Here is a 22,085-nt window from a genome sequence, read left to right as displayed (position 1 = left end):
GTGGGATCTTAGTTCCTCCACCAGGGATTGAACCCAGGCCCTCAGCAGTAAAAAAAAGTGCAGAGTTTTAACCACTGGACTGCCAGGGAATTCCCCTTCCCTGCTTGTGAGAAGTCTGTGATCCTCACACTAGGCAAGTGTTTGGGGCAAGTGACTGGTACACAGCAAGTGTCATCAGCTGACTCCCTGTGGAGTGTTGATGGAGCCTCCATTGGATACCCATCATGCTCCTGCCCACTCTGGTCCACTGTGGTTTTAACTTTTGATACTGCAGCAGCTCACCCAACTCATTCTGTGTCAGTGCATCACAGGCATCTCAGGGAGAGGTGAGGTAGAAATATGTTGCCACCAGTCACCCCCACCATGCCAGCCACCTCTGCCACACGAATGCCAGCTGCCCCTGGCTCCGCAGCAGGTGCCTGGGATGGGAGGAGTGAGGTTGGGGCTTGCCATTGAGACGGGACAGTTGGACTGGGTACACACATGCCCATGTACACAAGCACAGAGGAGCAGACAGGGTCCCAGAGAGAGGGAGGTTGGAGCCCTCCTCTGGAGGACAACCTCAGGACACAGAGAAGAGAGTGCCATTTGCAGAGGAGTCTCACCAACTCTGCTTTTTCAGGTAGGACTGTGCTGAGATGAGAAGAGGGAGAAGCTGGAGGAAAGGAACACAGAGAAATTGCAAGGGCAGGATGTTTGACTCAAAGGCAAGAGTATCTGGAAATGTATGGAAGGGTTGGATTAGCAAGGCCATGGTCCCATCTTCCACCACAGAGCAATCATGGGACATTTTCTCATGGATGAATAAGCGCATACAAATGATTAGTCTTGTATCTAATATGTAATGAATATTTCTGCTTCAAATAACAACACAAATTTTAAAAATAACATAGCCTTAAAAAGCACACAGTGAATTTACATCTTTATATTTGATTCAGGAAAATTAGACTCAGTAGATACAATGGCCCTGGGAGAGCCTTTGTAACAGTAGATGCATAGTCAGCAAAATCTTATATGGACCAAAAAAAATGGACTAAAGGGTTAAATTGATGTGAAGACAATAATTTCATTCAAATTAAAATTGAAAAATAAAATGGTTATAAAAATAAACCATTTCAATGAGGTCAGAAATTAAATGGACTCATAAAACTCACTCATGAAAGTAATTTCTCAGCAAAATCTCAATTAGTGGTGGCATAATTCTGATGAAAACTTCCCTGTTCATGGCATGATGTTAAAGTGACTGAGACCACAGATAAAGACGGGTTGTAACAGGCCTTGACCCTGCACACTGCTGTGCTACCTTGGACAGATGTGATTCAGGTACTCCATGACCTTTACAAAATTTTTGAAATTCTCCTTACTATCCTCTGAAGTGTCAGTTCACCTTCTACCATTTGTAGATTTTCATCCGCTCACTTTTGCTTTTTAAAATTGTGAAATTCAGGACTTCCCTGGTGGTCCAGTGGCTAAGATCCTGAGCTCCCAGTGCTGGGGGCCTGGGTTCAATCCTTGGTCAGAGAACTGGATCCCACATGCTGCAACTAGAAGTCTGTATGCTGCAACTAAGTGTTTGCATGCTGTAACTAAGACTCATTGCAGTCAAATATTAATGCATGTGGGTGTGCTAAGTCACTTCAGTTGTGTCTGACTCTTCAAAACCTTATGGGCTGTAGCCTACCAGACTCCTCTGTCCAAGGGATTCTCCAATCAAGAATACTGGAGTGGGTTGCATGCCCTCCTCCAGGGGATCTTCCTGAACCAGGGATCAAACCTATTCTGCCTCTTTATGTCTCCTGCGTGGGCAGTTGTGTTCTTTACCACTAGGAAGCCCCAAATGTTAACTAAATATAAATAAATATTTTTTCAATTGTGAAATACTATATATATATATGGAAAAGTGCAGGAAAACACACGTGTGTACTTATTAAATAATTATAAATACTTGAATTGTAAATCACCCCCACAGGTCAAGAAATACAGCATGACTGGTGCACCAGAAATTGTGCACATACCTCCCCAATACAACACCCTCCCTCCTGCGTGACTGCAACCACTGTCTCAGAGGTGGGCTCCCTCAGGAACAGACAAGGTACAAGTACAAATAGCTTACATGAGGGTGACCCTGGGAAACCTTTGTGGGGGTGGGAAGTGAACCAGGAGGTCAGAAAAGAATGTTGACTGGAATGCATCCCTCTGGGGAAATTTAGCAGTGGGGCAGCCTCAGAGAGAGCTGCTCCTGGGGCCACTGGACTGGGCCAGCACCAGGGGTAGAGAAAACTCTTGCACAGTCCCAGGAGCCAGATCCTGGAATCCCTGGGCTGGTGAATATCAGTGAATGTCGAAGGTGCATGCATGGGGTACCAACAACATCTGTTTCAACCACTCTCCTGACTTTTGTGAAAGACTATGGTGTTATCGGGGACTTCCCTGATGGCTCAGATGGTAAAGAATCTGCCAAGAGTGTAGGAGACATAAACTTCACCAAATATGTATAGTCCAGATCTGCATGTACAGGCAAGCACTAGGTCTTGTGTATGTGACTATGCCTTCAACTTCTAATAGGACTCAAAGCTTTGTGAAAGACTGTGTCCCAGATTATAGTCCTCAGGTCAGCTTGATTAGAATTCTCTATTTCCTCTTTAAATTGACTATTGATTCATTTTTTGTTGCTGTTGACAAACCAAAGAGAGCTTTTAGAGATAAAAACATAATATTAAAAATTTAAAGCCTAATGAACAGGTTCAACAGATTAGACCCATGATCCCTTACAGAATTAAGAAAGGAAAAAATTAATCTTCCAAAGAGTTACATTACTGGTATCAGAAGTAGGAAAAAAAAATGATATTTACAGTCAGGCCAGCATTCCCAGCTTTGAGGAGGTCTGGTTAACGTATGGACTTCCCAGGTGGCTCAGAGGTATAGTATCCACCTGCCAATGCAGGAGCTGCAGGAGATGTGGGTTTGACCCCTGGGTTGGGAAGATCCCCTGGAGGAGGGCATTGTAACCCACTCCAATATTTTTGCCTGGGAAATCCCATGAACAGAGGAGCCTGGCAGGCTACAGTCCATGGGGTCGCAAAGAGTCGGAAACGACTGAGCATGCACAGTTAATGTATTAATATAATGCAGATGTACATTACAGAGGACCCATTATGGGCAGGAAGTATGTTATGCCTAAATTTTCTTGTTTTGCCTTAAAACATAAATTTTATTTCCTTGGGTTCTTTATAGAATCTGAGATTGGGCACTTAAGAGAAACGCATTTTAAAAAATTATTTATTTAAATTTTAAAAATTCATTTATTTTATTTTTGGTTGTGCCTGCTCTTCGTTGCTGCGAGTGGGCTTTCTCTAGTTGCAGTAAACAGGGACTACTCTTTGTTGTGGTGCACAGGCTTCTCGTTGTGGAAGCTTCTCTTATTTCAGAGCACAGGCTCTAGGCACTCGGGCTTCAGTGGTTGCAGCATGCAAACTCAGTACTTCTGACTCAGGGCTCAGTAGCTGTGACTCACAGGCTGTGGAGCACAGGCTCAGTAGTTCAGGTACTCGGCTTTAGTTGCCTGCAGCACGTGAAATCTTCCCGGGCCAGGGATTGAACCCGTGTCCCCTGCATTGGCAGGTGGATTTTTAACCACTGTACCACCAGAGAAGTCCCGAAGTGTATTTTCGAATAGTTCTGGAGGCTGGATGTCAGGGTGCCAGCAGCACTGGTTCCGGGTAGAACTCCCCGGTGTATGTATGAAGAGAGATTAGGGGCTATTGGTCCTTGCTATCTTGTCATCTCTCCAGTGCTTTGTATATGTATTGAAGCTGTCTGAGTCAGCATTCTGGTTATTTTTAGCAGGAATGTTGGTCTGAACTATCTGCTTTTTCCTTAATTCTTCAAACTTCAGAACCTCAATTATTATTCATTCTTCCATTGTTTTAGCACATTCTCAGTAAATGCCCACAACATAACTGGCATTGTGCATCATGCTATGTAAGCACTGGGAAACAATGGGGAATGTGATGGTCAATTTTAGGTGTCAGTTCGGCTGGGACACAGTGCTCAGATATTTGATGTCAAACATTATTCTGGATGCTTCTGTGAGGGTGTCTTTTAGATGAGATTAACATTTAAACCAGTGGACTTTGAGTGACGCCAGTTACCCTCTCCAGGGTGGGTGGACCACGTCCACTCTGCTGAAGGCCTGCTGAGAATACTGACCTCCCATGAGGGAGAAGGAATTCTGCCAACAGGACTCTGCCCTGGGCCTCCAGCCTGCTGGTCTACTGTGCAGATTTTGACCTTGTCTCTCCACAAGTAAGGACTTCTCTGTAGCTCAGACGGTAAAGAATCTGCCTGCAGTGCAGGAGATGCAGGTTTGATCCCTGGGTCAGGAAGATCCTCTGGAGGAAGGAATGGTTACCCACTCCAGTATTCTTGCCTGGAGAATCCCATGGACAGAGGAGCCTGGAGCCTGTGGGGTCGCAGAGTTGGACACGACTAAGCAACTAGCACTACACTACTACACTACAGCTACCTCCACAGTCCTGTGAGCCCTGTTAACCTAAGAAAGAAAACATCTTGTTGGTATACGGGCAAAATGGGTTTATTCAGAACAGCAAAGCATTGCAATTCGGGAGAGGAAAAAGCTGCAGACAAAGCCAACAAACAAAGGAGAGGAACGTTATTTTACAGACAGAAAGGAGGAAGCTGGAGGGGTTGTTTTGAACAAAAGTCAACCCACTCCAATATCCTTGCCTGGAAAATTCCATGGACGAAGGAGCCTGGCAGGCTACAGTCCATTGGGTCACAAAGAGCTGGACATGACTGAGCAACTTCACCACTGAAGAAAGTGAGAGTTGAGGGTAATCACTGGTTTTCATTGGCTGAGTAGACTGGGTAATTGATTTCTTGTAGGAGATGCAAAGAACGCCTTTCCTGATGAGGCACATTTAATTGAGGATTCTTTCCTGTTGATGATTCTTCTTGTTGGGGTCTGTAATTGACAGTTTTTCCTGTTCTTGACCCTGAGTGGCCCCAAGGCAATGGCACTTGCTGACTCATCTTTACCTTCAGGCTGGGTCTGGGCGGACTGTGTGAGAGCTCTCCCTTTTGGCCTTCCCACTCCATTTTAAACAGGTTTCCCTTTATTAATCCTCACAGCCATTCCTTAAAATAAACCTCCCTCTATATATACACACACACCCTGTTGATTCGATTTCTCTGGAGATTGCTGATTGACACATGGATCTGTAGACAAAGAATGCCACCTGCTGTACCAGTGAACAAAAGATGTTGAGGCCATCAAGCCCTTAGCTACTAAAGCCACCCACCTCCCCACGACTGTGTACTCTGAGGAGATTCACGATGGAGAACACAGAATACTGGCCCTAGATAGTTAGGGTGTATGTATCAAAGGAATGGTTTCACTAAGCTCAGACTGTTGCATCTTCCTATACATAGAATAGGACTTCCCTGATGGCTCAGCAGGTCAAGAATCTGCCTGCAATGCACAGGTTCAATCCCTGGGTCCGAAAGATCCCCTGGAGAAGGGAACGGCAACCAACTCCAGTATTCCTTGCCTGAAAAATCCCATGGACAGAGGAGTCTGACAGGCTGCAGTCCAAAGGGTCGAAAAGAGTCAGACACGACTGAGCCATTAAGCATACAAACATACACAGAATAGCACCAGCTTCATTTATTTGAGATGTCTGGTTTTCTTTAATTAGCAGAAGTCTTTTGATGTTTGACTACTTGTTTTTGTTGTTGTTGTTTTGGTGTGGGTTGTTTTGTTTTTTGCAAAAACGTCTATACATCCTTGCCCTTCCCTTCCCTCTTCTGATTAGTCCCTCAGAACCACCTGAGAGGCTATCTTCCCAGCTTAAGTCCTCAGTAATGTCTCCAATCAGAGAAGGCAATGGCACTACACTCCAGTACTCTTGCCTGGAAAATCCCATGGACAGAGGAGCCTGATGGGCTGCAGTCCATGGGGTCACTAAGAGTCGGACACGACTGAGCGACTTCACTTTCATTTTTCATTTTCATGCACTGGAGAAGGAAATGGCAACCCACTCCAGTGTTCTTGCCTGGAGAACCCCAGGGACGGGGGAGCCTGGTGGGCTGCCTTCTATGGGGTCGCAGAGAGTCGGACACGACTGAAGCAACTTAGTAGCAGTAGCAGCAGCAGTGTCTCCAATAAAACATGAGTCTCAACTTTTAGACTGTTTTTTTCAGTCGACGGAATAAAGACTTTATTCAACCCTGAAACCTCAAATCATTAAAATCTACTTGGGAGATGGATGCGTGGGTGCTATGTCGCTTCAGTCACGTCCGACTCTTTGTGACCCCATGGACTGTAACCCGCCAGGCTCCTCTGTCCATGGGATTCTCCAGGCAAGAATACTGGAGTGGGTTGCTATGCCCTTTTCTAGGGGATCTTCCCAACCTAGAGATCGAACCCGAGTCTCTGAGGTCTCCTGCATTGGCAGAGGGGTTCTTTACCACTAGCGCCACCTGGGAAGCCCAATTGGATAATCACCTGCAAACAAACAAACAGAAACGACAGCATCCCGTAGGGTGTTACAGGAGCGTCCAGGTCGAGAAAGTCCCTGGGAGGGGTGATGCTCAGACCTGGAGCCGGTGGAGGTGATGAGGGGCGGGAGCAGGACGCAGTGTCACGGGCAGGTCACAGGTCAGGTCAGGGGAAAGGCTTGGGCGAGCCCCCTGGCAGGGAGAGTCACCGGGGTCTCGGGACTGCGGGAGCACCACAGGGCCCCGCCCCGACCTCACGACGTCCCGCCCCCTCATCCTCGCGCGCTCCGGCCCGGTCCCGCCCCTCAACCAATCCCCGCGCGCCGCCGTGGCGTCGCGGCGCCTGCGTGCGGCTTGAGGCGGGTCTGCGGCCCAGAGGTGGGCCCGAGGCTTGAGTAGGGTCCGCGGCCCTGGGGCGGGGAACATGGAGGAGCTACTGAAACGGGAGCTGGGCTGCGACTCCGTCAAGGCCACGGGTCACTCGGGTGGCGGATGCATTAGCCAGGGCCAGAGCTACGACACGGACAAAGGGCGAGTGTTTGTGAAAGTGAACCCCAAGCCGGAGGTCAGGGTTGCCGCGGGTGCAGGTTGGGGGGCCGGGCCGGGACGGGCCGGGCCGAGGGTCTGTGTTCCCAGGCCCTGGTCCGGGCTCGCGGGTGGGGGCCGGTCTGGAGTTGGGGTCCGTGGCCGGGCTCGGTGTCGGGAGCCGGTCCGAGCCTGGGCCGTTGGCTGAGGAGGCTCTGGGTGACCAGTGTCGTCGTCGGGCCGGCTTGGAGTTTTTCGGCCTCCGCGGCTCAACTCTGCGGCCCCTCGAACCCTCGGGAGGTCGGTGCGGGTCCAGGCCGGTCCGGCGCGGGCCTCTGTCGCCACTTGGACGCTGTGGATGGTTTTCCCGCGCGACCCAGGTGGCCGCTGCTTTGAAAGTCCATTGTTTGGCGAGTTTTGAATAAGGACAGATAACAGAAACCCCTTGTCTTGCGATTTATTTGAACTTGGAGAGATCAAAACCCTTTCTGAGTATTGGCAGTAATGTAGCCCTGGCCTTCGTCCTCAGGCCTTCGTCCTGTAACACTACCACACTCCAGGCGATTTTAAACCCGAACCTGTGTTTTTCAGGGTCTGGTCTGGAGGCTGGACGTCCAAGAACGTGGTGAGGCCTCCTTTCCTGGTGTGAAGGCCACTTCTCCCCGTGCCGAAGGCCCGGGAGAGCTCTCTGGGATCTCTTAGAGGAGCTCTAATCTTCCCATGACGGCTCCACCCCTGTGGCCTGGTCACTTCCCGAGGCACCGCCTCCTAACACCATTATATTGGGGGTTAGGTTTCAACCTATGAATTTTCCGGGACCACATTCCGTCCGTAGGGCCATCCCTCCATTCTGTTGGTACCTGAACGTTTTCTCAAGGGTTCCCGTATAAAATAGGTGGGCCTCCCTGCTGAAGTTGACTTACTCCGGGATGTCCCTTCTTTGCACACTTTGGGTGGGTCGTGCCCGTAGTGTTAGCTGGGAGGTCCCAGATGCCTCTAGTAGGCAGGGAGCAGGACTGGCAATGCCTTGTTTCAAATAGGGCTGAAGGCCGTGACCCCAGTACTAGGTCCTGTGTATTGCACACCCTCAGCACTTCTATCCTTTCCTTGGAAATCACACTTGCAGAATCCCACCCTACATAGTGTGGGATGATCTCCTTTCTGGATTGATGCTGATATCTCAAGACCAGCCCTCAACTCTGTTGCACAGGGATTGGCTGCATGTCATTCTGTACATCCCTTCTATAGGAATTTGGCAAATAATGGCCCTTGAAGTTGCTCTTTCACATTGGTTTCCCCCAGGCAGTACTAATGTAGTGGAGGTGTCCTTTCTATCATAGGCCTTCTCAGGGTTCTTTTTCTTTTTTTTTTTTTTTAGGGTTCTTTTTCTATTGTGTGGTTCTGTCCTTTTCGTGTCTATATTTTCACTGTCATTAGCATTTGTAATCATTCAAAACTTGGTATGGATTACAGGGAAGCAAATGCTTTCCAGCGATTAAAATGGAACCGCTCAGCAGTGCTTTTTAGACGTTGTCCTTCTACTACTATTTCTTCCAGTTCTTGTTTTTTATTTTGTCATCAGGGTCTATTTTATTTTTGCTAGTCTTCACATAAATTCTTTCTAATCCTTTGGTAGATAGTTTCAAACAGGTCTTTTTCTAATTTGCTTGGATAGATACTTGTGTGAGTTATGCAGATGTACCGGCTGTAGCAGAAATATTTGCTGATTTTATGGAAAATAGGACTGTCTTTATGCTTTGTTTTTTAGGAGGTGAAAATGTCTTCTGGACTTCTAAGAGAAGACTACATGGCTGCTCTTCTGTTTTCCTTCTCACTCTCTGCTCGAATGACCTGGTCTAAGTTTTTCCTCTTCGTTATGCTTATCTGTCCTTTGCATGCTTATATATTTGGTTTTCTCTCATGTTCCTCTCCTAAGTCCTGGATCTTTTGTAACTCTGCACCCCAACTGATGCTTACTTTGCCCTGGTCGCACTCTGAAGGAGTGGTCTTAGGGTTAGACACTTAGGACTGTGGTAGTAGACACTTCTGTGAGGGAGCCTTGCCTCTAGCTGGGTTCACAGACCCTTCTTCACCTCTCCCTGCATTTTTTATTTTTTATTAAAAAATTTTTAAAATTCTATTCCTTGCTTTATGCTGCACAGCAGTTCTTTTTTACCAAGTACATCCTGGGCCCAGGTGTGTTCCTTCATCTTCAGAGAATGCTATGAAAATTCTCCGCAAGACACAGTTCTTATCTTACTTCTCAGCAACCTTAGCTCTCCAAGGTAGTATACTAATAATTTGTAAAGTGTTTAGAATGGACTGTGTTAACTGTTAGCTGCTAACTCAGTTAATTACAGCAGCAAACCTATGAAATTGGTATCGTTATTAACTCCATTTTACAGATGAGGAAACCAAGGTCACAGAATTAGTAACTATGAGGGATAGAAGTAGAAGAATATCCTGGGTCACTGTTTTTAGTGGACCCAAACTGGAAGCCCAGCGTTCTTCATTGGACAAACACATTTTAGTGTTTGCCCTTTGCTCTACAGAACAAGGACAATAAACTCTATTGATGCGCCAGCATTACAAATGCAGCGTAAAATGAAGAGGCCTGATCTTCTGCCTCTGTGTAGATGACAAAACAGACGGACAGATGCTCTGGTGGGGTGGGAGTGTCTGGGCGGAGAGGAGTGCCAGGCGGCCATCATGTGGATGTGCTGACATTGGGAGAATTAGAGTTGGATGCTTTTGAGTTTGCATTTTTCTTCATATATGTCTGTAGAAATTTTACTTTAAAAAAAAAAAAAGATACTTTAAAGAGGAGGAATTACCTAGCCAGGTAAGTTAGGGAAGATTTCTCTGAGAAATAAAAATTTTTATTAAGTTGAAATGTGAAGCATGACAAGGAAGGGGCTGACTTAGCGAAAGAATGGGGAGGGGTATTCCATGCAGAGGTGACATGGCATGTGGAGGTCTCCAGGCTGGAGGTGGCTGGGGATCTCTGAGGAACTGAGAGAGGCTGTAATCCAGGAGCAAAAGGGGTGTGTGCACCGGCGTATACAGGAGCAAAAGGGGTGTGTGCACCGGCATATAAGTGTGGAGGTGGAGCCTGGGTAGGAGCCCAGATGAGGGTGCAGGGGAGTGGGCAGAGCCAGACCCTGTGGGGCTGTCACTCAGGAAGTGGGGTGACAGCTTGGGGTGTGTTCCAGGGTGAGATTTGCCTTCCAAAAGCAGGAGCAAGGACTTTTGAACTAGAAATGGGAAAGGCGATGGAGATGAAGTAGTGTCCCATGCTAGGAGATGCCATAGGATTTGGTGGTCCATTCAGGTGAGAAGTGTCACCAGCTTGGTGGCACATGCACTTGAGGGCCACCTGTGCCTGAGGGCCCAGTGGGACAGGATTATGATTGAGGTGCTGTGTGAGGATGACCCATGTCCACAGTCCAGTTGTGCACCAGGCATAGGTTCCTCCCTCTGGAGAGATTGGGATCAATGACAGCATATGTGCTCAGTTGTGTCCAACCCTTTTGCAACCATAGCTTGCTAGTCTCCTCTGTCCATGGAATTCTCCAAGCAAGAATGCTGGAATGGGTTGCCACACCCTTCTCCCGGAGATCTTCATGACCCAGGAATCAAATCTGTCTCCTGCATTGGCAGGTGGATTCTTTACTACTGTGCCACCTGGGAAGCCCAATGACAACATAAACATACACAAAACTGGCAAGCACAATCCCTTTCTTTAATTCCCATGAAGCTTCAGAAAGTATAATCTGCTCTACTAAAAAGTGGAAAAGTTGTCCGTTCTATTGAGTCTGCAGTCAGAGAGCCTTGGTTGTGCTGCTGGAGAAAACACGTTCACACAGAACCTTGCTATCCCTCCATCTCCCCTCCCTTGTTTCTCTGACAGGCCAGAAGGATGTTTGAAGGTGAGGTGGCAAGTTTAATTGCCATCCTAAGGACAGGCACAGTGAAGGTGCCCAAACCCATCAAGGTCCTTGACGCCCCAGGAGGTGGCAGCATGCTGGTGATGGAGCATTTGGATATGAGGCATCTGAGCAGGTGCGTCCTGGCAGCTTCACCTCTGGGGGGCTTTGTCCTTCCTCTGAGTGGGAAGCTTGCATTTGGGGGTACAGTTCTGCAGGATGTGATAGAAGAAACCTGTGACCCCACAAATCCCTGGGTCCTGCAGAATGAACAGCATGTATTCGGAGGGCCAAAGGCAAACAGGAGAGGAGTCTTGTGCTGAGATGCTGACAGAGGACCTGACTGCAGGCTTCAATGAGGTCCTCCATTCCCCCTTGCTTCACCAGAACAGACTCTTTTCTCGCTGCCTCACCTGCTTCATGTCGCTTGAGATCTTTCAATTACAGGTGGGCCCCCATTTGTGCCACGTGTTTAGTGGTTCCCTTTTGGTTTCACAGTCATGCTGCAAAGCTTGGCACCCAGCTGGCAGATCTTCACCTAGACAACAAGAGGCTTGGAGAGACTCTCCAGAAGGAGGCTGGTATAGTAGGTACGGCTGTGGGCCCGAGGGGACACCCCCCCACCAGACAGAGGAAGACAGCTAGCCAGTATGGGTGTGTGGGCAGAGTTGTGCTGCTGCTGTGTGTGGTCAGACCTGTGTTGCTGCCACAGGAAAGGAATGTAAACCCAAGGCTGCATATTTGGTGTGCAGTAAACAGTGAATGCGACTAGTGTGTTGTTTCAAAAATGCATTTGAAAGACAGGAAGTATTTCTGGAACTCGAAACTCCATCATATTATAGTTCCTTTGATCTCGCACTCCCCAGAAGAAAGCCTATCGAAGTTTCTCTGGCTTACCATACCATGCCTTTTCTTCTAGGAACAGTCACACACGAGGCTCAGAATGAGAGCCCTCACAACTGACCTTTTTAGGGCTGAGGGTGTCTTCCAGGATTTTCATCCTTTGACATTGGAGAATTCACCTGTAGCCCAGATGGTTTCTCCACCTGGCAAAGTAGCAGACACAGCAGGAACAGATGACCAAGAACTTATTATCTTAGGGGAATTCCCTGGAGATCCAGCGGTTAAGACTCTTCCACTACAGGGGGCACAGATTCAATCCTTGGATGGAACTAAGATCCCTCACGGCATGTGGCCAAAAAATAAAAAATAAGTTAGAAAAGACAGCCTCGTCGCCTCCACCCACATGTAGTTCAGGCCTTCAGGATTTGCTTTGAGTTTGGGAAGCCGCAGAGGATGACCATTTACAAGCACAGCGGCTTATTTCCCATAAGTGACAGATGCTAAAGCGGTCACTGGAAGCCATTCTCTCCTGTTGGGTCATGGGGTGGATTCCCTCCTTGTTGGGACACAGGGTTGTTGTCGCTCCTCTGATGCCTCTCCTGGGAAGCAGTGGGTGTCCAGGATCATTGACTCTGACGGGGCAAGCTCTATTCTGGGCCTTGATAGTGTGTGGAGGCCAGGACCCTTGTCTGTTTCTGGAAGAGGACCCAAGATGGAGAAGGGCACGCTGAGGTCAGGCCTCAGAGCTTCTCTGGGCTCCCAGAGCAGGCCCCAGGGGAGCAGGGGGATTGTCATCTCTCTGGTTTCCTTTTGCCTACAAGGGAGAAGAGATGAGCAGGTGGCGCGGCCCTTCGTGGCCCAGTTCGGGTTTGACGTGGTGACATGCTGCGGGTACCTCCCCCAGGTGAGTGACACCAGCACTTTGCCTGCATTTCCCAGTTGTGTCAGCCGTTTAGAAGCACCCTCTCTTTTGGTGAAATTTGGTAAAAGGTCTTTGCTCCTTTTTTTTTCTTTGCTAATGTAAAGAGGTCGGCATGGAGAGTGTCCACCTCATGCTAGGTCAGCTCAGAGGAGCCAGGAAGGACTAGCAGGTTAGGTTAGGATGCTGGATACCAAGGGGGCTGAAAATTAGAAGGTTAAACAGCGTTTGATCTTAAATAGGAGACTTTCAAAGGTAGCATAATAGAAAGGGACTGTAACTTTGGGTTCTATGATTTTGAGGTTGGCTGCCCTGGGGGATTCAGCCCGGGGAGCCACACTCAGGCCGAGTGGGTAGGGTGGCAGCCGCGCCCTCTGAGGAAAAGCAAGTGGCTTCCTGGGAGGGCAGCACTGAGTAAGCCACAGGGCACTGTCCAGTCGGTTCAGATCTTGAGATGTTGTGAGAGGTTGTCCAGGAGCTTGCTGTCCCTGCACGTCCTCCAGACCCCAGGCTGCTGGGTCAGCTCCCCTGCTTCACACCTGCCCTTGTGGTGGCGCCTCTGGGGGTCAGCCCTCCCCAGCCTGGCTCTGGCGGCTTCCCCTCAGCTCTGCTGTCGCCCACACAGGTGAACGACTGGCAGCGGGACTGGGTCACTTTCTATGCCCAGCAGCGCATTCAGCCCCAGATGGATCTGGTAGAGCAGAGGTCTGGGGACAGGGAGGCCCGTGAGCTCTGGGCTGCTCTGCAGGTGAGTGTCCGTCTTCCCGCGCCCTCCCCCCGACCTGTGCCCATCATGTCCTGCAGGTGCTGTGGCCAACACAGCCACCTTGGTCTGGGTCAGGATGGGAGGCGGGTGTGCCTGTGCACCAACCAGGCACCGGGAGCCACACTCACAAAAGCCCATGTGTCCCTCCCGCACGCATCCATCACTTTGCTGAGGCTGCATTTACCCCGGCAGTTAAAGATCCCCGACCTGTTCCGTGATCTGGACATCGTCCCAGCCCTGCTCCACGGAGACCTTTGGGGAGGAAACGTAGCGGAGGATTCCTCTGGGCCCATCATCTTTGACCCCGCTTCCTTCTATGGCCACTCGGAGTATGAGCTGGCAATAGCCGGCATGTTCGGGGGCTTCAGTAGCGCCTTCTACTCTGCCTACCACAGCAAAATCCCCAAGGCCCCAGGCTTCGAGAAGCGCCTGAAACTGTATCAGCTCTTCCACTACTTGAACCACTGGAATCACTTTGGATCCGGGTATAGAGGGTCCTCCCTCAGCATCATGAGGAATCTCATCACTTGAGCTCGGGAGGGAGGCCCAAGTCCTGGTTGCCAGATCCTAACTGGACCCCTGTGGCCAGCCCCCTCCTACCCTGGAATAGCTTCAGACCAATTTTCCCAGCCTCATAAATAAAGTATGTGACATCTCAGAAGAAAGCTTTTATCATCCTAAAGTTAGACTTCATAGCTGGATGCAACTGCACTAGAAATTGGTGTGAACCAAGGGACCAATGGAGGGTGGGCTGCATTTAACCCACAGCTGCCCCAAAGGTAGAGAAGGGAGGTGGCCAGAGTGCCAGGCGCTGTCACCAACGGCATCTTCCCACCAGCTCCCCGTCTCTACAGGAGCGACTGGTATTCAGGGTGATGCTTCTTGGTGGGTCAGACTTGATTGTGGACGTGAAGGCATTGTCCTGGGAGCACCTCCCGATGACCAGTTCCAAACCCAATACGCTCCCTTTCCTCTGCTGCCGCTGGACCTGCTCATCTTTATAGCTTGTGAGCTGTCATTCATCGACTGTAGAAACCAGTACTACAGCAGTGGTTTCCCTCCTTTAGTCTTGCAGTGGTGAGAAATGTTCATGAATGCCATTGATGCTAACAAATCCTTTTGCATAAAAATTGGAATAAACTTTGAGTGGCTTCAGTGATGCGTGAGACTGTATTTTCCTCGTTTAAATTCTCTTCTGTTTATTGGAGCCATTTGCCAGGAAACTCTCGTAATGTGACAATAAATAGGTACAACTGTTGTTTCTTAAAATAACTTTTTTTTTCCCCTTGACTTTGCTCAGTAAGAGAAAAGCTCAGAACTTCCAGATAAGGGCAGGTGTGGCCTGAGGACTTGCTGCTACCAGTTTAACTGCTGTTGTCATCATCTTATGAGATTTGCTTAATGGTAATGGGAGGTTGAAAGTAACTCTCAAATTGCATTTCAAGGAAGAAGCCGATGGGTGGCCCTTACTAGTTCTGGCTTGGGCCTTGGAGGACACTGGTGTTAGAGGGGACAGTTTCTCATGACGAAGGTCCAAGAGGATACATCCATGTTTGCCCCTTGTCTTTTTTTTGTTTCTGGGTCAGGGCTCCTCAGTGGAATTCAGAAGTGGAACTAATGGCTTCAGAGTTTGGTTTTTGGGAGAGGATTGTAACTTTTTTTTTTTTTTACTGCGTTGAGTCTCAGTTGCAGCACTCAGGATCTTTTCATTGTGCGTGCTGGCTTGGTGGCCCCTTGGCAAGTGGGATCTTGGTTCCCCAACCAGGGGTCAAACCTGCCTCGCCTGCACTGGAAGGTGGATTCTTACCTATTGGACCACCAGGGAAGTCCCAGTGACCTTTTTTTAAAAATCACTTTAATTGTTACTCTTTTTAAAATTACTGTCATTTATTGATGTTTCTTCACTGTATTGGCAGCAGTGGCATGAGAAAATAAAAAATAAAATTTCTCCATGCACAAAAGGTGTCTGATTGACCGAAGATGACACAGGAAGAATGTGTTTTGGTCAGAGGAAATTCCTCACTGTGCTTGGGGGCTGAGGTTGGCCCAGCAGGGCACCTGCAGTGAAATTTCCAAGCAAAATCGGGTGCCCCAGATCAGGCCCAGCCTGGGCCAGGAGGCATGTTGGGGAGAAACCTGTCCCCTCCAACCCCTTAGCAGGCATCCCTGGCTCCCCTTCTCCTCCTGGGGCCCTGGCCCTGAGCTGAGAAATCTCACCAGGTAGATAGGGTGAGATGCCTGGGGGTCCAGCAGTGAGTTCCCACCACCTTGCAGTCCCCACGTGTCCCTCTCACTTGAGTGCTAGTTGTCTGGACTGTGACTTCTAAGAGCTTTGGTTGTCAAAAGTTTCAAACCTAGTAATTCCTAGACTTGTTTGCCAGAATTTTAGCATCTTTACTGTGACCTTGGTGTGGCTTCCCTGGTGACTCAGATGGTATAGGATCTGCTTGCATTGCAGGAGACCCGGGTTCAGTCCTTGGGTTGGGAAGATCTCCTGGAGAAGGGAATGGCTATCAGTATTCTTATTCTTGCCTGGAGAAGTCCATGGACAGAGGAGCCTGGTGGGCTACAGTCCATGAAGTTGCAGAGTTGGACACAACTTCTGTTCCAGTGGACTTGCCGGCAGGCCACACTCCACCCTACAGGTTCTAAAACGGGGAGGCAGCCTGGAGAAGGGACAGGACACTGGGGCTTCCCGACAAGGAGGATGGTGGACCCCTTCCAAGAGAGTCGTCTTGGGGTTGTGCCAGGTTCAGGCAGCGGCACAACTGCCCCACAGTGGCTCCCCCGCCATGTCAGCCCAACATGACCAGGGAGGAGAGCCAAGGCCAGAGCTTTCCTGGGTCACCGCGTCTTAGGGGGGCAGCCAGTCAGTGTGGTCAAGACACGGATGTCGGGGCATATCTCAGAGCTGTGGCAGGCACTCAGGTGACAATACTGTGGTGTTTCCCAGCTTTTGTGATGGTGCAGTATCTGTCAGCTGTTTTTTGGTTGCACTGTGCGGCATGCAGGATCTTGGTTCCCTGACCAGGGATCAGACCTGCTCCCCCCTGCAGTGGAAGCGCAGAGTCTTAACCACAGGACCGCCAGGGAAGTCCCTTCTGTCAGCTTTTTAGACTGCACTTTGCTGCGGTAGTTTATTCTAAAATAAGTACTTTGGCGTCTCATTTTGTATTCATAAGTATGTAAATATTCGTATATAAAGGGTTGCCAAAATTGTATAGACCTCAGGCCAAAGGCTACTGGACTCTCCAGAGTTACTGTTTGTGGAGTGTTGTTTCTTGAAGGCACCTCTGTGCATCTGAGGATAGGCTAGCACAAATGGATTGGGGTGGGGAGGTTTTGATAGAGAGGCACAATTTCAAGGGGCAGGTATGTGGCTGGTGTCCCTGCAGGGTGGCCTGCTGACCCCTTAAGTAAGGGGGAAATATGACTAGACCTTCAGGGGCTAGCTCTGGAGCTCCTGGACTCCTTGGTCACAGACGAGAGGAAAGACCTGTGCCTTTTGAGGTGGTCGAGCATCCTAGGAGGCCCAGGGAGGTGGGAGCTGCCCCAGGCACCCATGCAGGAGCCTCAGGTCTCGGCTCTGGGACAGTGGCACTTATTTCTTACTGAAAATAAGAATATTATATCAAAACATCTGGTTATCTGCTGCTGTCAGGGCATCAGTCTTCCAGAAGAAAGTCTTCAGATAACTGAAGTTTAGCTTTCCACCCAAAGCTGCTTACTTTGTATCCTTTTGATGAAAGTGGACCTGAAACATGGACTTTTCTACCTTAAACAGAGGATGCCCGTGACCTTTACCACCTTTGTAATCAGTCTTCATTGTCCAAACCATCCCCCTGTGTGTCTAAAAGTGTTTCAGGTCATTTGTTTAGGGGCCTTAGCCAGCTGTGTGCTCAGTTTATGCCCTTGACAGCATCTTCGGTGCGGGGGTGCTGAGAGACCCCCTCCCCAGTTTATGGCATATCATCGTCATTAAGGTTTCACATACAACTTTTCTCTTTGTCTCATTTACCATTTCCCTTTGTCCCCATATCCTCTCACCTTCCCCTCCTTCAGTTCTAACTTGCTGCTTCTGAAACATCAGAAAATCATGTAACTGGTGGTGTCCAGAACAGACTCAAGGCAAGGCCTGAAGTCTCTTGGGAGTGAAGTGTGTGTGTTTTCAGGGCTTGGGTTTTGAGATTATTCTCGGGCTCATTCTCAGTTTGTTGCTCAGAGCATGAGCTGAGATAACGGAGAGAGAATGCTTGTAGAAGAGAGTTTGACCCAGGTGGGATCCCTACTGTAAAAAGCTGGAATTCTGACAGGTCCTGTCTTGCTGTGCAAAACGACAGCTTGGATAAGTTGGTGGCCATGGAGGGCCCCATCTGTTGCTGTCTTGAGCCTCATGTCTGCAGGGTGTCAGAAAGACACTTGTAAATGGTTGGGATTCTGTTATAGGATGATGTTATGGGGTGTATTGGGCTTCCCTTGTGGCTCAACTGGTAAAGAATGAGCCTGCAACGTGGGAGACCTGGGTTCGATCCCTGGGTTGGGAAAATCCCCTGGAAAAGGGAAAGGCTACCCACCCCAGTATTCTGACCTGGAGAACTTCATGGACTGTATAGTCCATGGGTTTGCAAAGAGTCAGACATGACTGAGCAACTTTCACTTTCACGTGGGATGTATTCTGTCTGGGATTCAGAGGGAATCTGAGATATTACAGCCAAAATCAGGGAGGAAAATGCTCATTTGGAAAGAAGTTCAGTTTGTTCCAGAGAACAGTGCACCCAACTTCCAGAAGAAAGTGCCACTTTGCTTCAAACAGACGTGAATCTAGCAAACACTTAACCTGCATCACACAGGACTATTGTCTATGACATCCTATTGGAGGAGTTAGGAACCAACCTAGTGGACAGTCTTAGAAGCCTGGAGACCCTCCACTTCTGGTATAATGGAAGCCAAGCTGTGCTTGGGGCCAGGAGACCAATTTGAGAGGGGACTCTTAAGTTTTACCTGTACTTTGACTCCTTCATTTCTAAAATGGGTTCAGCAGAAGACCTAAGTAGACATATCTCCAAAGAAGATATACAGATGGCCAACAGGCACATGGAAAGATGCTCGCTATTGCTAATTATTAGAGAAATGCAAATCAAGACTACAGTGAGGTGCCACCTCACACCAGACAGAATGGCCATCATTAAATCTACAAATAACAAATGCTAAAGAGAATGTGGAGAAAAAGGAACCCTCCTATACCGTTGGTAGGAATGTAAATTGGTGCAGTCACTGTGGAGAACTGTATGGAGGTTCCTTAAAAACTAACAATAGAATTACCATGGGATCTAGTAGTCCCATGCCTGGGCAAAAATTTGGAAAAGGTGTAAACTAATTTGAAAAGATACATGTACCCCAATGTTTATAGCAGCACTCTTTACAATAGCCAAGACCTGGAAACCTAAATGTCAATCAACAGATGAATGAATAAAGATGTACCTATATGCAATGGAGTACTACTCAGCCATAAAAAAGAATGAAATAATGGCCTTGCGACAAGATGGATGGGCCTAGAGATTATCATACTTAAGTAAATCAGACAAAGACAAAATACTGTGTGATATCACTTATATGTGAAATTGAAAATAGGACAAATTAACTTACTTGTGAAACAGACATTAAAAAAACAAATTTATGGTTACCAAAGAGGAAAAAGGATAGGAGAGGATAAATTAGGAGTTTGGGATTAGCAGATTCAAGCAACTATCTGTAAAATAGGTAAACAACAAGGTCCTATTGTATAGCACAGGAAACTATCTTAATATCCTATAATAAGCCATAATGGAAAAAAATATGAAAAAATATATATAAATGCATAACTGAATCACTTTGCTGTACAGCAGACATTAACTAACTATATTCCAATAGAATATAAAAGTGATATAAAGAAATTAAACAGCAAAGGGACTCCCTTGGTGGTCCAGTGGCTAAGACTCTGTTCCCAAAGCAGGGGGCCCGGGTTCAAGCCCTGGCCAGGGAACTAGATCCCAAATGTCGCAGTGAAGGCCAAAGATACCCCGTGCTGCAACCAAGACCTGGTACAGTCAAATATATAAATAAATATTAAAAAAAAAAAAATAAGGTGGGCCCAGGTAGCAATACCCAAGGGGTTATTGGAGATTAACTCCTTGGTGGGTACCTTGCTTGTAAGCACTGCTCAGCATGTCTAGAGTCTGTTTCCCAGGGTGGGGTGAGTGGGCAATTTCCTCTGTCCTCCTCCTCATGGTCTCCTAGTGAAATTTTTTTTTTTTTGGCCATGCCATGCTGCTTGTGGGATTTTAGTTCCCTGAAGAGGGATCGAACCCTGCCCCCTGCAGTGGAAGCATGGAGTCCTAACCACTGGGCTGCCAGGGAATTCCTGGTCTTCTGGTAAAATTGCTTCCAAAAGTCCCTTTTGTGAGAACTTGTCTCCTGGCTGGGGTTTCCTCTTAGGCAGAAGTATGTGGACACACTAAACAGTGATCGGGGATCAGAGTGGTGGGGAACTGTGGAGGGCATGGAACAGCCGCCCCAGCACAGCCATCTCTGAATTCTGAAGCGACATCAGAATTCCTCTCTCTTTCCCAGAGTCTGGGTGAGAGGCATGAACCCAGAACACTTGCATTGGAGGCCAGGATGGTGGTCTAGCCTTGATACCTGGATGGCGTCCACCGGCCCTGCTGGCAGCCAGGCCTCAGAACCCCAACCCCTGTCCCAGCTGCCCGACTTCAGAATGGACTATTATAATGGCCCTTGGGCCGTGCTGTCAGCTGCCTCCTTGGTGCTGCCTTTCTAAATAGCATGACGCCCCCTCACCCTTCTGAGCCTTCCCCCACATGGAGTGACAGGACACATTTGGTTGTGGGCTCCGTTTTCCTTCTCAGTGCCACTGGACTTGGTGTTCATGGTAAGGGTCTGAATGAGCAGGACAGGCCCTCCTCTGCCTAGTGACCCCAGTACCTTGGCCCGGCCCACCACCCTGATCCACACCCCCAGATACCTTTCCTGAGAACTCTTGCAACACCTCTCTAAGTTTGGGGTACACCTGGGGCTGAGAGGTGCCTTCTGCACCTTTGCAGCCATCATTCTGGTTTTCGGGGAACCAGTAGAACCAGGAGACTGGCCACAGTGGGTCAGGGGCTGCTTGGATGTGCCTGAGTCACATCTCCCAGTTGAGTTTCCGACCATAAACCAAAGGTGTGGGAGGAGGCTGGGCTGGTTTGCAGTGTCAGAGTGCTCTCCTGAACACCTGTCTTCATGCTGAGGAGTCTGCTTTCAGACCCAGGGCTGCTCAGATGGGAGCTGGGAGGCCTAGGGGGTAGCCCCAGTGTCTCGGTTGGGGACCAGTAAGATGGTGTGCCATGCCTGGCTCCCACCCAGCATGTTCAGACCCTGCTTGGGCAAACTGTGGCCACAGCCCAGAATGGGGCTCAGTAAAGTCCAGTGTCTCCCCCAAAAGGGGGCAGGAGGAGGTTGGAGGGCAGAGCTCACAGTCAATTGACCCCGGCAAATTTGGGACTGGGTTTAGACCAAAGATATGGAATTCCAAAAGAACAGAGAAAACAATGGAAATCATAAAGAGAGCAGAAAAAGCTGAAGGCAGTCTCGTAGGGGTGTAGGACCTGTTTCCATCCTGAACGGGCTTACCTGCCCTGCCCAGAGGAGACTCACCCCGGCCACCTCCCTGAGGAGTTGTCAGGTACTGGTGACAGAGGACTGAGGGACCTCCAGAGAGACAGAACAATCTCCACACAGAAAATAAGAATCCAAATGGCTTCCAGCTTCTCAACGGCACAAGAGCTGGAAAGTGAGGTTGCACAGCCATCTTGATGATGCAAGAACAGCCCGGAATTCCATACCCAGCAGGACTGCTCATCAAGAATAAAGACATCTGCAGAAGTGCCAGGGCTCAGCTCTACTGTTACAGATTCCTTCTCAAGATGCAATAAGAGACTGGACTTAAACAGGATGAGAGGAAGAGCTGGGAGGAGGGAGACTGCCAAGGGGGAGGTCAGGCCCTTCCTGCAGATGCCACACAGTCTCCTGCCCACCTGCTCTTGGGCCTGTGTGTGCCAGGGCATGTGTATGCATTTATGCATGCCTGTGAGCACAGGGCACATGTGTGTTTTGAAGCTCCCTTCCCGGGGCAGCTGGTTTCTGTAATCAGGAGTCCCATTCAGGGTGGGGTCAGTTGCCTGTGGTTCTGGTGGGGTATCAGAACCACAAGGGCACACTCTATCTCTGATGGGCACCAGGTGCCCTGATGAGAAAGTTCAGTGCCAGCAACTGGTGTTACCAGGCATGCCTGGGGCCTGGCATGACATGGTGGAGACCCCCAGCCTTCTACAGAAGCTGTGAGACCGAGCTAGGCCTGTGACCTGCATCCCAGGGACCGAAATCTCCCCTGGACAGTCCTGGGTATGGCTGGGTGGGAGGAGCCTGGGCCAAGGCCCTGGCAGGGTTCAGAGAACCTCAGTGCGGGGAGGTCAGGCCCTACAGAGCCTGGGCAAATCCCCAGCGGGTCCAGGCGCAGGAACTGTGGACACACGGGAGGGCACCGCTTCCA

General features: G+C 49.1%; 1 protein-coding gene across 3 annotated transcripts; it reads left to right on the top strand.

Moving 5' to 3' along the window:
- The first annotated feature begins 6,903 nt into the window (after positions 1 to 6,903).
- Positions 6,904 to 14,653, top strand: FN3KRP (fructosamine 3 kinase related protein). Of its 3 annotated transcripts, XM_061144432.1 has the most exons (7): positions 6,946 to 7,084; positions 9,207 to 9,329; positions 10,955 to 11,106; positions 11,469 to 11,560; positions 12,635 to 12,717; positions 13,358 to 13,480; positions 13,691 to 14,653. In XM_061144432.1, the coding sequence occupies exons 3-7, from the start codon at positions 10,964 to 10,966 to the stop codon at positions 14,027 to 14,029; spliced, it is 780 nt and encodes a 259-aa protein (XP_061000415.1). In that variant the 5' UTR covers positions 6,946 to 7,084; positions 9,207 to 9,329; positions 10,955 to 10,963; the 3' UTR covers positions 14,030 to 14,653. The 3 variants fall into 3 exon arrangements, with proteins under 3 accessions (XP_061000414.1, XP_061000416.1, XP_061000415.1); XM_061144431.1 differs by lacking the exon at positions 9,207 to 9,329 and having other exon boundaries at positions 6,904 to 7,084; XM_061144433.1 differs by lacking the exon at positions 9,207 to 9,329 and having other exon boundaries at positions 6,918 to 7,050.
- Positions 14,654 to 22,085: the final 7,432 nt, after the last annotated feature.

Source organism: Dama dama, chromosome 5 (genome assembly GCF_033118175.1).
Source record: "Dama dama isolate Ldn47 chromosome 5, ASM3311817v1, whole genome shotgun sequence".
NCBI classification, from domain to species: domain Eukaryota; kingdom Metazoa; phylum Chordata; class Mammalia; order Artiodactyla; family Cervidae; genus Dama; species Dama dama.
The sequence above is the reverse complement of the archived record's forward strand: the minus strand, read 5'-3'. Positions and strand labels throughout refer to the sequence as shown.